At 43.7% G+C, this 15,061-nt stretch overlaps 1 protein-coding gene across 2 annotated transcripts in view; it reads left to right on the plus strand.

Annotated features, from left to right (window-relative positions):
- Positions 1-15,061, plus strand: part of SNX13 (sorting nexin 13) — a 256,460-nt gene that overhangs the window by 182,628 nt on the left and 58,771 nt on the right. For both annotated transcript variants that reach the window (XM_082257983.1, XM_082257984.1), the window contains exons 11-14: positions 728-816; positions 3,007-3,106; positions 9,383-9,576; positions 13,597-13,701. In XM_082257983.1, coding sequence (XP_082114109.1) covers positions 728-816; positions 3,007-3,106; positions 9,383-9,576; positions 13,597-13,701 — 488 coding nt within the window. The remainder of the gene's footprint in view (positions 1-727; positions 817-3,006; positions 3,107-9,382; positions 9,577-13,596; positions 13,702-15,061) is intronic.

Raw genomic sequence — 15,061 nt, forward strand, 5'->3', positions numbered from 1 at the left:
GGAAATGCAATTCTTTTAGTAAATATAAACTGCTAAATACCTTTTTTCATCAGCAATAAATAGCAGTCTTGCGACTTCTATCAGTGTCCAGCCAAGCACTGGTTGAAGCTTGTAGGAGGAGTTTTCATTCGTCTGACTGTCTTGTGAGGCTGTATGACCCCTGACCCTCTTTCTGGACAGCGCTGATTGGACCTATACCGATCACATGTACGCTCTCAAAAAAAAAAACTCTCTTGCAATACACACCAATCAGATAGATTGGGGATCAAACAGCCTTTTTACTCAGTGCACAGGGTTAACCCCTTAGGTTCCACAGTGAGTATAACAAGCATGCTTTACTGCATATACACACTGATTTCACTTTTGTGGGTTTAGTAACCCTTTAACATATCAGCATGTTTCTTGGTTTATTACATTCCAAAGGTTAGCTCTAGTGTACTTGGTTCTTTGGATCCTGGTACCTCATTAGGAAAATACAGAAACACCTGCTAATAATTACTCTGTTTTTCACCTCTTTAGTAATTATTATCCAGTCATCAGTGTTTTTTAAGCAATTGATGTAGGTACATTTACTGATGCAGGTTTAACCTTTAGAAAACATATTGATGCGAATATGACACAGCTGTGTTCTTAAAAGATGCATACTGCACAGTGTTTATTTCAGTTGTGCAATAGGTTGTGAGGTACTTGACGACCTACAGATTTTTGCTTTTGTCTTTTTTTCTAGATATCAACACTATAAAAAACCAGATAAACAGTTTACTGTTTGTAAAGAAAGTATGTGAAACAAGAATACAGAGGTTGCAGTCTGGAAAAGTAAGTTGTTAAACTGGCATTATAATGTTAAGTGGTTGTAAATCCTTACATATAGCCACTGAAGTGATACACAGAGATGAAACCGATCCTCCTGCATACATTGTACATGTTTTATTTGTAGCTACAGTATTCTAAACACCAAAATCAAAATTTATTTCTGAGCTCCATTGGGCAGGGGGCGGGGATCTGACATCACACACTGCAAACATAGAGAGGAGAGCTGAGTGTAATGTGAGACCTGAGTGGAGGAAATGAACGTACTCACACACACACACACGTATATACACACTAACACACACACACTATCATAGAAGAACATGCAGCAGAGTCCATCATTTACCTTCTGTGTGCTGGAAGAAGGGACATCTCCCGAGATTCTGTGGTGTGAGCATGACCTTTTAAAAGTGAGTCAAGCAGATAGCAGAGGAAGGACAGAAAAAAACGAAATCTCACTAGGTGCTTTGGACTGATTGAGGCAAGTACACACTATAGAGGGTTATGCTCTGTTTATTTTTCATTTGAGAGGTTTACAACCACTTTAAAGTTAAAAGTATATAATAAAAAACTTGTGGTGGCATAAGAACATTTAGTGAAATGCAATATTTAACACAATGCCTTCCTGGTATTAAACATTCTATGTTGCCTACCAAATCAATAGAAAATGTGACTATATTTATATCACTTGAAATAGATATTCCCTCAAAATTAGACACTTGGTAGAGTTATTCTCTTTAATGCGTCATCTTTCCCTGCCAGTTACTGGCATAGGATAATAGGAGGTGCCAGAAAGTAAAGGATTCCTGTAAGAAAATGCAAATTATTCATATTTGAATATATAACAAATAACTTTAGAGTCCAGATGCTTATCTGCATGATGTTAGACTGTGTGTGTTTAAAGATCAACCTAATAACTGGCCACTGTGTAAATTAAAAACGCCATAAGGCAATATTGGACTTTGAAAAAAGGGGCCACTGTTACATAATTTAATAATGTAACACTTGGAGGTGGGTCTTTTGGTTATTTTATTTCCCCCATATAAAAGGATAAATGTGCCGTTTCCCTGTATCACTGAGATCACAAACTGGGGAGAGAGAAGACCTTTTCCATACATCCAGATGGCATTCTTCATTGGTTAGGTCTTTTCTTTAAATATTTGGAGCATTTGCATTCATTGACCTCATTCAAATGGGGATAATCAGGCCTTACGTTTTTAAAAGTGTAACTCCAGGAAAATGTGACCATTTATAGACATAATCGTTGGGTTGCCAGCATTATACCTACCTTAATATAATGCTTTCCTGTGCATGTGTTGGCCATATCTCAGCCTGCGTGCCCTAGTCTTTTGCAGGTGACATCAATAAAACCTCTCAGCCGAGTTTTCACTTACTGCTTGCTTTGCTTCTCATGCCTTCCACCCATTGTAAAGAGTAACCGCGGACCATAAAATGTGTCCCCTGCAGCTTGCATTAGCATAACATGGAATGGACACTGTTTCAGTACATTCCTACAGCTTGGTGATCAAGCCGCGCTAGAGGTTAAATTCAGGACTGTTTTGTAATTTACTTAAGCAAATTGGAGTTCAACTGTAAATGACAAGTTCACCCAATTTCCATAAAGAGTCTTAGGTTTTCCAACGAAGGCATTTTTAAAAATTGCTGTTTTTTTCAGATTCTTTAATAGTTGAATTCAAAGTATTGACAAGGGAGAGTAACTCAGCTGTTAACCTGATCCTTGTTGCATGTCCCCTATCTGCTTCTTAGTATTTGTACCATTGCTTGCAGTAAAGCATGTTGCATGCATTTCGGTGCCATTCATGTTGAATAGGACCCCAGCACAGCTAAGCAACGCACCTGCATTCCAGCAGACTGCAAAATCATGATTACACTGTGTGTGTTGTGTTGTGCGCTGCATTAGATAAAATAGTACACGCATGTTTTCTGCTGTCAAGCATGGACTGTCCATTCATAGTAAATGAGCTTGCTTAATGTAATGTATGTTCATATGAGACTTAATGCATGTGTATTCATGCCATACACCAAAGTGGACAGGTTTGAATGGTCCCCCAAAATAGTTATTATTATTATTATTATTATTATTATTTTTGAACTGTGGTTTTCAAAGCTTATGCACAATTGCTGCCTTAAATCCTATTTTGGGGAGAATAACGTCATATTGTACCTTTTTAATAGGAAATTGATACTGTGAAGTTGACTGCAAACTTTGGAAAACTTTGCACAGTCCCCCTGGACAAAATTCTTGTACACAACGTTGCACTACAGTTTTTTATGGGTAAGTAAAATCAGCTTCCATCATGATTTCCACATGGGAAAATTCTTATATAATGTAATGTGCATGTTCTGGGCATAAAAGAACCTGTTTGATATGTCTGGGATTCCATTCAAGTATTGGGCCTGGTCAAAATTTTAAGGGCTTTCAAATTAAATTGGTTGCCTCAACAACGGCAAGTTAGAATGCTCTGAAGCACAGCTTTTCAGACTTTCAAGTGAATTTTGGAATTCTGGTGTATGCCCAGCTTAAGGCTACATTCACACTGGTGATTTCAGACTGTGCAAATTGTAGTGGCAGGAATCTTCTGATTCCTGACGCTGCTGTAAGCGGCTAGGTGCAGAGGCCAACCCCATTAACTGTAATGACAAGTCACCGGAGGCCACAGCTATTTGTGGCTATGCACAGAGCTAGCGATTACCTGCAGTGATCACTAGCTGTGCAGGCAGCCATGAATGGCTGCGTCTGCTAGTGACCACACCTAGCCGTTCCCAGCAGTAGTAAGAATCAGTGGATTCCTTCCACTGCGGTTTGCATTGGCTTAAATTGCCGGTGTGAATGTAGCCTAGGGGCTTGGGTATTTAAATGTCTGTAATCTGTGCATTTTATTTGTATGCATTTTGGAAGGTTCTGGAGTACAGTGGATGAAATCTTACAGAATAGTGTACACTGACATTTTCAGATGGGTTTGCTTTGTGCATTTGTAATATGCAGCCTGGCCTATGCGTCACACTGCTTTTTGTTTTTTATGTTTTCTCTCAAAGTAAAATGATTAATTGTAAGCACTCGGTGGCAAACCGAATGTGCTTTAAAAGGAAGGCTATGCAGAAAAATACACCGGAGCCTTTTCTGAAATTGATAGTTCTTTTGCTGTGTTTGGCTTATAGGATAACTGTACTTTTAGCACAGTCCTCCTTTAAAGTGTTTTGGACACACTATGGACCTGTTAAATACCCCTTAAAGGTTTCTATTTCTTTCTATGTCCCCATTGAGGAGACCATAATCTTTGTTTCGCTTGTCTCTAGTACAGAAAAAGATGGGAAATCTAAACATTTATAGTTGTCACAAGAACAGGTCAGGTGAAATGTTCCAATGGGGACACATATTCTGGTGAGAACTGCCTAAGAGGGAATTTTCCCCTCTTTTGGAAGGATTTCCACTTTCTTCCTGTTGTGCCAGTGAGACAGGAAGTGAAGGGAACTACCCCCTACTCGAAATTGGCAGCAGAAAGAAAACCCCCAACAGGTGTGTTAATCATTCCTTACTGTTTCCATAATTAAAAAAAAATTGGGTTTTAGATTACACTTTAAGCAGTTGCCAAATCACTAGTTGGGGCTAGTGAACATCATTTGGAAGTCAGTAGATCAGCAAGGTAGCCAGACAGCTAAAATTTTCATAGGGAGATGCTGATATTGACAGGCTTTATATTTCACAAAGCATAGGTTTTCTTTCACGTGTCTTTAAACCAGGGCTTGACAATTTTTTTTGGAGCCAGCTAAAAAAGTTAGCCAGTTTGTTCACGTCAAAAAGTTCCCTATGTGATGTTTGGTGACGGGTTCTCTTTATTGAAACATGCAAGGTCTAAAAGACCCTGCATGTCTTCCGTATGTTCCAATGAATGTGATGCAGGGCAGATTTTGCTGCATTAAATTCTTTCCCATGCTGGCCGGGGAAAATGTCAACGGGGACCCGGACGTGACGTCATACACGTTGCTTCCGGGTCAGGAACCAGATAGGGAGGAGAGCGGATGTGTGTACACTCTCCTCCCTCCCCTCCACCCTGCAGCACCAGCAATGCCGGTCCTGGGCCCGCAGATGGGCAAGTGGCGCACATAATACGTAGTGGGGAGCGCGTGGGGGGGGGGGCACACTTCACCTGTGTGTGTGTGGAAGCAATCGGGTGGCAGCAGAGCTGCCTAAATGCTTTCACCTGACAAGTGAGCCCTGCTGCTTGTCCGCAGCAGGGCTAAATGTGAAAGTAAAAGCATCCTGCCTGGCGTGCAATACAAATTGGGCATCCCTGTAACAGTAAATTGCACATTGATTGAATGCAATTTCTAGTCATCATGGTGACCTGGCGCCTGGGATTTGTTGAGTCCTGTTTTAAACCCATTTCCAATATTTCATATCAAGCAGCTACCAACACCGCAATGTAAGCAATAGTATATAGCGCATCTCAAAATTCAAAAATATTTGAAAATACCTTAAAAATGCAAAAATACCCTTTTTTTTTTCCCTTTCTGCTATATACTGAGGTCACTTGATATTTTCTACTTACTACTGTGTTGTAAGATCGGAGAAAGCTGTAAACCCCTTATGTAGCCTGAGCCTTTTCACTCAGGAAGTCCACCCCACAAGCCAATGCGTTGTGAATTGCATGGGGTGGATAGCAGGGCACAATAAGCCTCCATCAATCCTCTCTTTACTGCAGTTGCTCAGCAAGCCACAATAGCTGATCATGTGTGACCGAGAGGAATGGAGAGAGAATAAATGTCATTCAGCCTGCTGGAGCTGCTCAGCAAGCCAACAAAGTCTTGTGGGGCGGCTTCCTGAGGCCAAAGAAAATTCAGAGCATGTGCACTGAGAGTGGCAACATAACAGCTGGAGGATCGGCTGGTATAGCTTTGCCACTTACAATAGGGAAGTGCAAGAAAATGATAGGTATTTGCTACTTGTAAAAAGTTAAATGATTGCAAGCTTTAGCATACATGAAGAGATCATACTTTTACATAAGGGGTTCATTGACATTTTAGGAAACTTCTTTAACAATTGCTTTATAAAATAATAAACAGTTGTTCATTATAAACTAATAAGGAAACACAAGCACATTCAAGCACATCATACTCCTCATAAATGCTTCTTAAAGAGGACCTGTACTGCGGAAACTGGGCCCAAAAAAGGGCAAGAAACAGGCAAAGGATTAGTAATCAGTAAAGACTGTTGGATCCCTGCCGCTGACCTTTTCCCCATTACTGAATTACCATGCCTTGTTCTGTGCTGTCTGTCTGGAGGGAGCCATCTTGGTAGAGGCAGAGCTTTGATTCCTCATAGTGGGGCTGCCAGCTGATGACTGGTGGAGAAATAATTAGCAGGAAAGGTGGGGAAAGCTTCCTCTCTAACAAGAATAGTTGGCAGCACAGTAATGACTTCACCAAATCGCACTCCAACTCTTGTAACACTATCAGAGACAGCGGTGCATTGGATGACCCCACACTGCAGATATACAGCTATGAGGCTACTGACCCATAATGCGGAGACATTGGAAATTCACTGCTATATTTTTTAAAGTAACAAGAATTTCAGGATACTACACATAGACATAATTCATACTCCCAGATGTTTAGTATAAGATAGCAGATCTTCATTTTTTTTAGTTCAGGTCCACTTTGAACACTCAGCCATTTTTTCGTGAAATTACCTAATAGAATGCATTCTTGTAGAAATGTTTGTCCAACTCTGACACCTTTGTATGCAAACCCCTAGGCTGTTGTTTTTCTGCTGATGTAGAGTATGTGAATTTTTCGTATACTTCTCTCTCTCCTTCCTCTCTTTCATTTATCTGGTTCTATGGGCCATTATGTTCTTGGTCTTAACTGCTGTCTGCGACTATTAGGAAGTATATTCATGCATAGATTTTACTGAGCCAACCAACTTTCTTTCCTAATAGTTCTATATTTGTAGTGAAATAGCTTCTATTTCAAATGGTTAATTTTCTGTTCAGAGCTGCTTAAATACTATTTTAAAAAATGATCTCCAAACAGCTGTTTTCTGTAGCTGCTAACTGTAGCAATTAAACAGTCACTCGGCTGCTCATGTGGTCCTCCTAATTCCAGACCGTTATAATCTGATTATTAAACTCAGATTTGATCACTGCTACAAAGCCATCATTGTGGTTCAGGACATATTTAGTTTCTTCTTATCTCTAGAACACATTATCTGAAACAAATGTTCTTGTATTCTAAGCTATACAGAGCTTTTGGAGTAACTGGAGAATGCCAGATTTTTCTTTTCACTCACTCTCTCCCTCTCTCTGTCACTCTCTCCCTCCCTCCGTCACTCTCTCCCTCTCTCTGTCACTCTCTCTGTCACTCTTTCCCTCCCCCGTCACTCCCTCTGTCACTCTCTCCCTCCTTCACTCTCTCCCTCCCTCTGTCACTCTCTCCCTCCCTCTGTCACTCTCTCCCTCCCTCTGTCACTCTCTCCCTCCCTCTGTCACTCTCTCCCTCCCTCTGTCACTCTCTCCCTCCCTCTGTCACTCTCTCCCTCCCTCTGTCACTCTCTCCCTCCCTCTGTCACTCTCTCCCTCCCTCTGTCACTCTCTCCCTCCCTCTGTCACCCTCTCCCTCCCTCTGTCACTCTCTCCCTCCCTCTGTCACTCTCTCCCTCCCTCTGTCACTCTCTCCCTCCCTCTGTCACTCTCTCCCTCCCTCTGTCACTCTCTCCCTCCCTCTGTCACTCTCTCCCTCCCTCTGTCACTCTCTCCCTCCCCTCTGTCACTCTCTCCCTCCCTCTGTCACTCTTGTCACTCTCTCCCCCCTCTCTCTCCCCCCTCTCTCTCCCCCCCCTCTCTCTGTCACTCCTTATCTCTGTTACTCTCTGCACCCATTCACACCTGCTTGCAATGCACCAACACAGGCTGGATGATGGTTTTTTACACATTGCCGCAGCACATTCATTTTGAATGAGCCCCAGTACAGGAGAAATTGCTCTTCTTCTTTTTTTTTTTCAAGCAGTGTAGAAGCTATTTGTATGAAATTAGTATCTGCCTCTGAATGTTGTGTTACGTGTGCACAGACACCCTTATTTACATGTAAGCATCCATTAGCCTGGTAGCAAAGTAACAAACAGCATGCCATGTACTTTGTCATAGAACCATTTGTTCATTTGTGCCTTGTCTCCCCCCCCCCCCCCATCTCTCTGTCACTCTCTCCCCCCCTCTCTCTCTCTCTGTCACTCTCCCCCCCCTCTCTCTCTCTCTCTGTCACTCTCCCCCCTCTCTCTCTCTCTCTCTGTCTCTCTCCCCCACCTCTCTCTCTCTCTCTCTCTGTCTCTCTCCCCCACCTCTCTCTCTCTCTCTCTGTCACTCTCCCCCCCCCTCTCTCTCTGTCACTCTCCCCCCTCTCTCTCTCTGTCACTCTCCCCCCTCTCTCTCTCTCTGTCACTCTCCCCCCCCCTCTCTCTCTCTGTCACTCTCTCCCCCCCCTCTCTCTCTCTGTCACTCTCTCCCCCCTCTCTCTCTGTCACTCTCCCCCCCTCTCTCTCTCTCTCTCTCTCTGTCACTTACCCCCTCTCTCTGTCACTCTCCCCCTCCTCTCTCTCTCACTCCCCCCCTCTCTCTCTCTCCCCCTCTCTCTCTCTCTCCCTCTCCCTCTCTCTCTCTCCCCCTGTCTCTCTCACTCCCCCTCTCTCTCTCCCCCCTGTCTCTCTCACTCTCTCCCCCCTGTCTCTCTCACTCTCTCCCCCCTGTCTCTCTCACTCTCTCCCCCCTGTCTCTCTCACTCTCTCCCCCTGTCTCTCTCACTCTCTCCCCCTGTCTCTCTCACTCTCTCCCCCTGTCTCTCTCACTCTCTCCCCCTGTCTGTCTCCCTCCCTCTCTCCCCCCTGTCTGTCTCTCTCCCTCTCTCCCCCCTGTCTGTCTCTCTCCCTCTCTCCCCCCTGTCTGTCTCTCTCCCTCCCTCTCTCCCCCTGTCTGTCTCTCTCTCTCTCTCTCTCTCTCTCCCTCCCTCTCTCCCCCTGTCTGTCTCTCTCTCCCTCCCTCTCTCCCCCTGTCTGTCTCTCTCTCTCTCTCTCACTCTCTCTCCCTGTCTGTCTCTCTCTCTCCCCCCCCGTCTCTCTTTCTCTCTCTCTCCCCCCCCCCCCTCTCTCTCCCCATCTCCCTCTCTCTGTCGCTCCTTATCTCTGTCTGTTACTCTCTAGACCTATTCACACCTGGTTGCAATGCACCAACACCGGCTGGCATGATGGTTTTTTACACATTGCCGCAGCACATTCATTTTGAATGAGCCCCAGCACAGGAGAATTTGCTCTTCTTCTTTTTTTTTTTTTTTTTTATTCAAGCAGTGTAGAAGCTATTTGTATCAAATTAGTATCTGCCTCTGGATGTTGTGTTACGTGTGCACAGACACCCTTATTTACATGTAAGCATCCATTAGCCTGGTAGCAAAGTAACAAACCGCATGCCATTTACTTTGTCATAGAACCATTTGTTCATTTGTGTCTTTTTCTCAATATAAATGTGGGTATGACCTTTGACTTATCTAGTTTCCCCATTTACTGTAGATTTTATGCAGCAGACAGGAGGGCAAGCACATCTGTTCTTCTGGCTTACGGTAGAGGGATACCGTGTGACAGCACAGCAGCAGCTAGAGGTGTTGCATAGTCGGCAGCGAGATGGAAAACATCAGACCAACCAAACTAAGGGTCTTTTAAGAGCTGCTGCGGTTGGAGTATTTGATCAGTATTTATCAGAAAAGGTATGTTTCCCTGTCTTTTGGTGACCCATGGGCATTACATTTTTAAAGCCAGAACATTTATTCTTAATTTAAAAGAAATTGGTGTGAAAACTCCACTTTGCCCAGATGTTTTTTATGGTTGTGCTGAATTCCAAAACCTGTACGTACTTTCAGGTTTCTATTCTTCCTTATGAACTTTTTTCCTAAAGCTGCAATATTACCATGTTATTTTAAAAGGTTACTTTTACCATTTGTTTTTCTCTTTCGTTCATTGACGTACACAGCTCTTGATAATCATGACCATTGGGTTATATTACCCCCTACAGGATTAGGACACTAGGCAGAAAAAGAATCTGGCTATGCCTATGGGCAATCCCAGGGGGGTATACTCCCTCTCTCTGCTATAGTTACTCAGTTTTTTTCTGCCTAGTCAGGATTAAGGACCTAGTTCCTCTCTCTGGTCCTGGCATTTTTTTCTTTTTAGATAGAATTTTTTCTCCCGTTTTTTTTCCTGTGAAATCTACATTTAACTGCCAGACTGGGCGACGGGCTGGATAATCTAGATCCAGTAGTCACCCCAGTCTGGCAGCGAGCACGTGCAAACCTTAGCTCCGTGCTAGGTTGGCCGCATCATAACCCCACCAGGAGGAGGCTGGCCTGCGAGTTAAACACTTTGCGGTTCCACATAGGACCTGGTCTCGGCCCGAGTCACAGCATTCCTCCTGGCTGACAGCCCCCCCCATTACCCCTATGAGGAGTCCCTTATTAAGAAGTGGACTGTTCCACTGGTGGTGGACCCTCCGGTTTCCAGATTGAACAAGGCAACCATGATTCCGATTGAAGAGTCCCCGGCCTTTAAGGATCCAGCTGACAGGAAGGCAGAGGCTGTGGCCTGCAATATGTACACTCTGGCTGTTCGGCACGGAGACTGGCATTCACCATTGCCCTGGTGTCGCAAACTCTAAACGAGTGGGCTAAGCTTTTACGCCGTGACCTGGAGGGAGAAAAGCTCCCACCTGCCTTTGCTGGGCTGGCAGACCAGCTGGTCTAGGGGCTGCAGTTTATCTGAGTTGCACTGCGTGAGGCAAATGGTAGTCACACCAGATACTGACTGGTTTTCGGATACCCCCAAATTCAGTAAAACTGCACATTTTAGAGTGGCCTTTATTATGGCCAGCCTAAGGCACACCTGTGCAATAATCATGCTGTCTAATCAGCATCTTGATATGCCACACCTGTGAGTTGGATTGATTATCTCAGCAAAGGAGAAGTGCTCACTAAGGCTTCTTTCACACGGTCCGCCTCCGCAGGCGGATCCGTGTTGCTCAGCGGGGATCGATCCGCGATCCCCGCTAAGCCGGGCGGATGAGAGCTCCGTCTCCGCTTGCAGAGTGGAGAGGGAGGTGTCTCAGCACCCGCTGCCCTCTATGGGGGATCGGAGGAGAGCGGACCGCTTGTCCGCTCTCATCAGATCCGCTCCGCTCCGATTACTGAACGGATGGAAAAATAGGGTTTCCATCCGTCCAGATTTCAGCACAGGATCGGATGCGGATGGCAGTGGGTGTCAGTGGAGGTGACCTCCGCTGACACCCGCTGCCCCATAGAGCTGCATGGAGGATCCGATCAGATCCGCCTAAAAAACTGACAGGCGGATCTGATCGGACCCGTGTGAAAGAGCCCTAACACAGATTTAGGCAGATTTGTTAACAATATTTGGGAGAAATAGGCCTTTTGTGTACATAGAAAAAGTCTTAGATCTTTGAGTTCAGCTCATGGAAAATGGGGGCAAAAACAAAAGTGTTGCGTTTATAATTTTGTTCAGTGTATTATACTCTCAAGCCAATGTATAAAAACAAGCTCATCAATGCACTCTAAAAAAAAAAGCATGTTAGGACGTCTGCACTAATTTCTATTCGTGGAAGAAACCACACAGCTCTACAAAGGCTGACATGTTTTAAGGGGTATCACCGACTCTTCACAGCCATTTGGTTTGGAGATTTCCCAGTATGCAGAAAAATATCTGCATGTTGTAGTGCTTCTAACACTTGTAGAAGTTCTTTATCCCTTACATATGAAAGTGTAATTCCACTTCCATTTTTTTTAAACTGTAGTAGAAAATCAAAGCTGGTTGCAAAATGGAAACAGGTCATTTTAAAAGCATGATTTTATAAAGTGTCTGCTGTGTCATTTATATATTATGTTAAAGTGGTTCTAAAGGCAGAAGTCATTAGGGTAAAAAACCTTCTGGGTGCAGCTTCACCCCCCTGGCCCCCTTATACTTACCTGAGCCCAATCACAATCCAGCAATGTGCATGAGAGCAGCAGCTCTCCCAGGGCTCTCTCTCCTCATTGGCTGACACAACAGCAGAAGCCACAGTCAGTGAGGAGAGAGCAGGTGGTGGCTCCGAGCCGCACTCTGTGCGTGAGTGGACAATGTCCATTCACAGGAGCGTGGCATGGGAGCAAGGCTGCTCGAGTGCCCCCATAGCAAGAGCTTGCTATTGGGGGCATTCGGTAGAAAGACGAAAAAGAAGATTGGGCTGCTCTGTGGAAAACCATTACACTGAGCAGGTGAGTATTTCATGTTTGTTGTTTTGTTTTTGTTTTTGTTTTTTTAATGTTAAAATCTCTTTAGTTTTAAATAAACCAGCAGAATCCTATTTTTGCTAAAAATGCTGGAATTACAAATACTCATTTAAATAGATATTGTTGTATTTTATTTTTTATTTTTCTTTAACCGGTTACCGACCGCCACAAGTACATATACTGCGGCGGTCAGCCCCGGCCAGGCAAAGTGACGTACCGGTACGTCACTAGCCTGGGAGCCAATAGCGGGCGGGCGCGCGCCGCCGGAGGCGCGCTCCCGCCTCGGCTCGTTCACGGACACCTCCGTGCGCGTGACCAGCTGACCCAATGTCCACCGGTCACTCGCGATTGTCCGCTGTGAAGGGAGAAAGGCAGGCGGCTAGTGTAAACAAAGCTGTCTGTCATTCTTCCCTGTGTAAAAGCACTGATCTAACGGTCCTGCTATGTAGGACCGTTGATCTGTGCTGTTACACACACACCCACATCCCTGCACAGTAAGAAGCACGCCCCTAGGGACACACGTAGTCACTGCATCTCTAATAAAGTTAACGCCTTCCCTGCCAGTGTCATTTTTACAGTAACAGTGCATATGTAAAGCACTGATTACTGTAGTAATGTCACTGGTACCCCCAAAAATGTCAGTCAAGGGTCCGATCTGTCCGCCGCAATGTCGCAGTCCCGCAAAAAAAATTGCAGATCACTGCCATTGCTCGTTAAAAAAAAAAAAACAACAAAAATGACAAAAATCTTTCCCTTTTGTAACTAATAACTTTTGCGCAAACCAATCAAAATACGCTTATTATGAATTTTTTTTACCAAACGTATGTAGCAGAAAACAAATTGGCCAAAAATTTTAAAAAATTTAGATTTTTACATTTTTTTGGGGAATTTCATTTAAAAAAATGTGAAAAATATTTATATTTTTGCAAAATTGTCGCTCTTTTTTGATTATAGCGCATGAATAAAAAAATCGCACAGGTGATCAAATTTCACCAAAAGAAAGCTCCGTTTGTGGGAAAAAAAGGACGTCAAAATCGTTTAGGTACAGCGTCGCACGACCGCGCAATTGTCCGTTAAAGTCACGCAGTGCCGAATCGCAAAATACCCCCTGGTCAGAAAGGGGGTAAAATCTTCCAGGGCTTAAGTGGTTAATTTGTAGTCTCCTCCTATGTGCATTTTCCAGATACCAAGACTGCAATTCTCAAAATTCACTCCAGAAATGAAAGTGCTATACTGTACAGACAGGCATCCCTTCTGAGTTCTCAGAGTACTGGACTGCTGTACAGTAACATGAATAAAGTGTCACTTTTGTGCATTAATACAGTTGAGTGAATAGAAAAAAAAAAAAAAACTGAAATAGTCTCTGTAGCAAATCCTGAAGTTATAATACTTATTATTCTTTATTAAATTATTGTAATTAAGTTCTATAATATAATTTTCTGATCTCGATGACAGGCATCACCCAGAGTTCAGATTGATGAATATTTATTAGCAAAACTGGAAGAATTGTTGAACAATGAAGACCCAACACCAGAGATCTTTGATGAGGTCCAGAGGAAGGTAAGTTGTTGACCTACATTTTTGTCTGTCCATTCTGAATTCTAGAGCTCCACTACCCGATCCAGCTGAAGATTAGATCTCCTAGACCTAAACTGACAATTCAGTTACAGATGTACCAAGGGTTCACTGATTAGCCTTTTACACGTTATGGGGCTCCCATTGGTGAAATCTCCTAGAATCTTATGCCTCGTACACACGCAACGATTATCGGCCGACCGATCGGCCGTCTTTTGTCCAGTGTTGTTGTGTTGGTTGAAATGTGCTCTAGACTGCACACAAATTTTCTCGGCCAACAAAAACCAACTTCAGAAGTGATGTCATGTGCTGGTTTACTTTCCGTGTGTTTTTTCATCTCTGAGCATGCCCAGTCTTGCTCATCAGATTTTTGTCTGCCGAAATCTGTACTGACTGACGGAAAATCGGCCGTTGTGGTGACGGCCAACAAAAATTTTATAGCCTGCACACCAGATTTTTTTTCGGCCGAAAAGTCGGAGTCGGTTGTCGGAAGCATCATACTAACAAGCTGAAAATCGGCCGATCGGACGTTGGCCGAAAATTCACGGCCAACTATACTAAACTTTCAGGTTACAAGCAATTTCAGGGTTACAGGGAATAGCAAAAACACATGACTTCATTTTCGGGGCTTGAAGAGACCCTTTCTCCTTCCTAAAAAAATTTCAGGTAAAACACAGAAAAAAATAATAATTTTAAATGCTTCCTTTTTAGTGTTTTTTTTTTTTTTTTTTTTTTTTCTTTTCACTTACAATGTTCTTTTGAACTTGCTAGAAAATGTGACCATTCCCTAGCACAGCTCCCTCCCTACTTAGAGTGTTTAATTTTGAGGTGGGTCATCTTGCATCTCCTGTTACCTCCCTCATAACCTGTAATGTAGCTGCTGGGGGAGGGGTGAAGCGGAATAATATATACTGTAGTGATGTTTGAATGACCGCTCTAGGTCTGTTGGGGCTGCTGACCTCACATCCAAGATGGTGGTGCCCAGCAACAGCCTCAGGGCCTTTGGATGTCTGCACATGAAAGGCTTTTGCAGAAAAAAACCCATATATAAAATACGTTAAATGCACACATATTATGGGAGCAATTTTGTTGAAATTAATGATCTTGCAAAAGGATCTCTTTTAACCACTTAAGGTCCGCCCTGTAGCAGTTTTACTGCTACAGAGCAGCACCAGATCACGTATATATGCGTGATCTGGTTGTTCCGGGTAGTGGGCACCAATGTGATACACAGCAAGGAGCTAAGCGTCGGGTACCAAGGACTTTATGTCCACCGGCACCCACCTATGATCGAAGAGAGAGGCAGAACAGTGGTCTGCCTATGTTAACAAGGCAGATCGCTGTT

Source organism: Pelophylax lessonae (assembly GCF_965119305.1).
Source record: "Pelophylax lessonae genome assembly, chromosome: 5".
NCBI classification, from domain to species: Eukaryota; Metazoa; Chordata; class Amphibia; order Anura; family Ranidae; genus Pelophylax; species Pelophylax lessonae.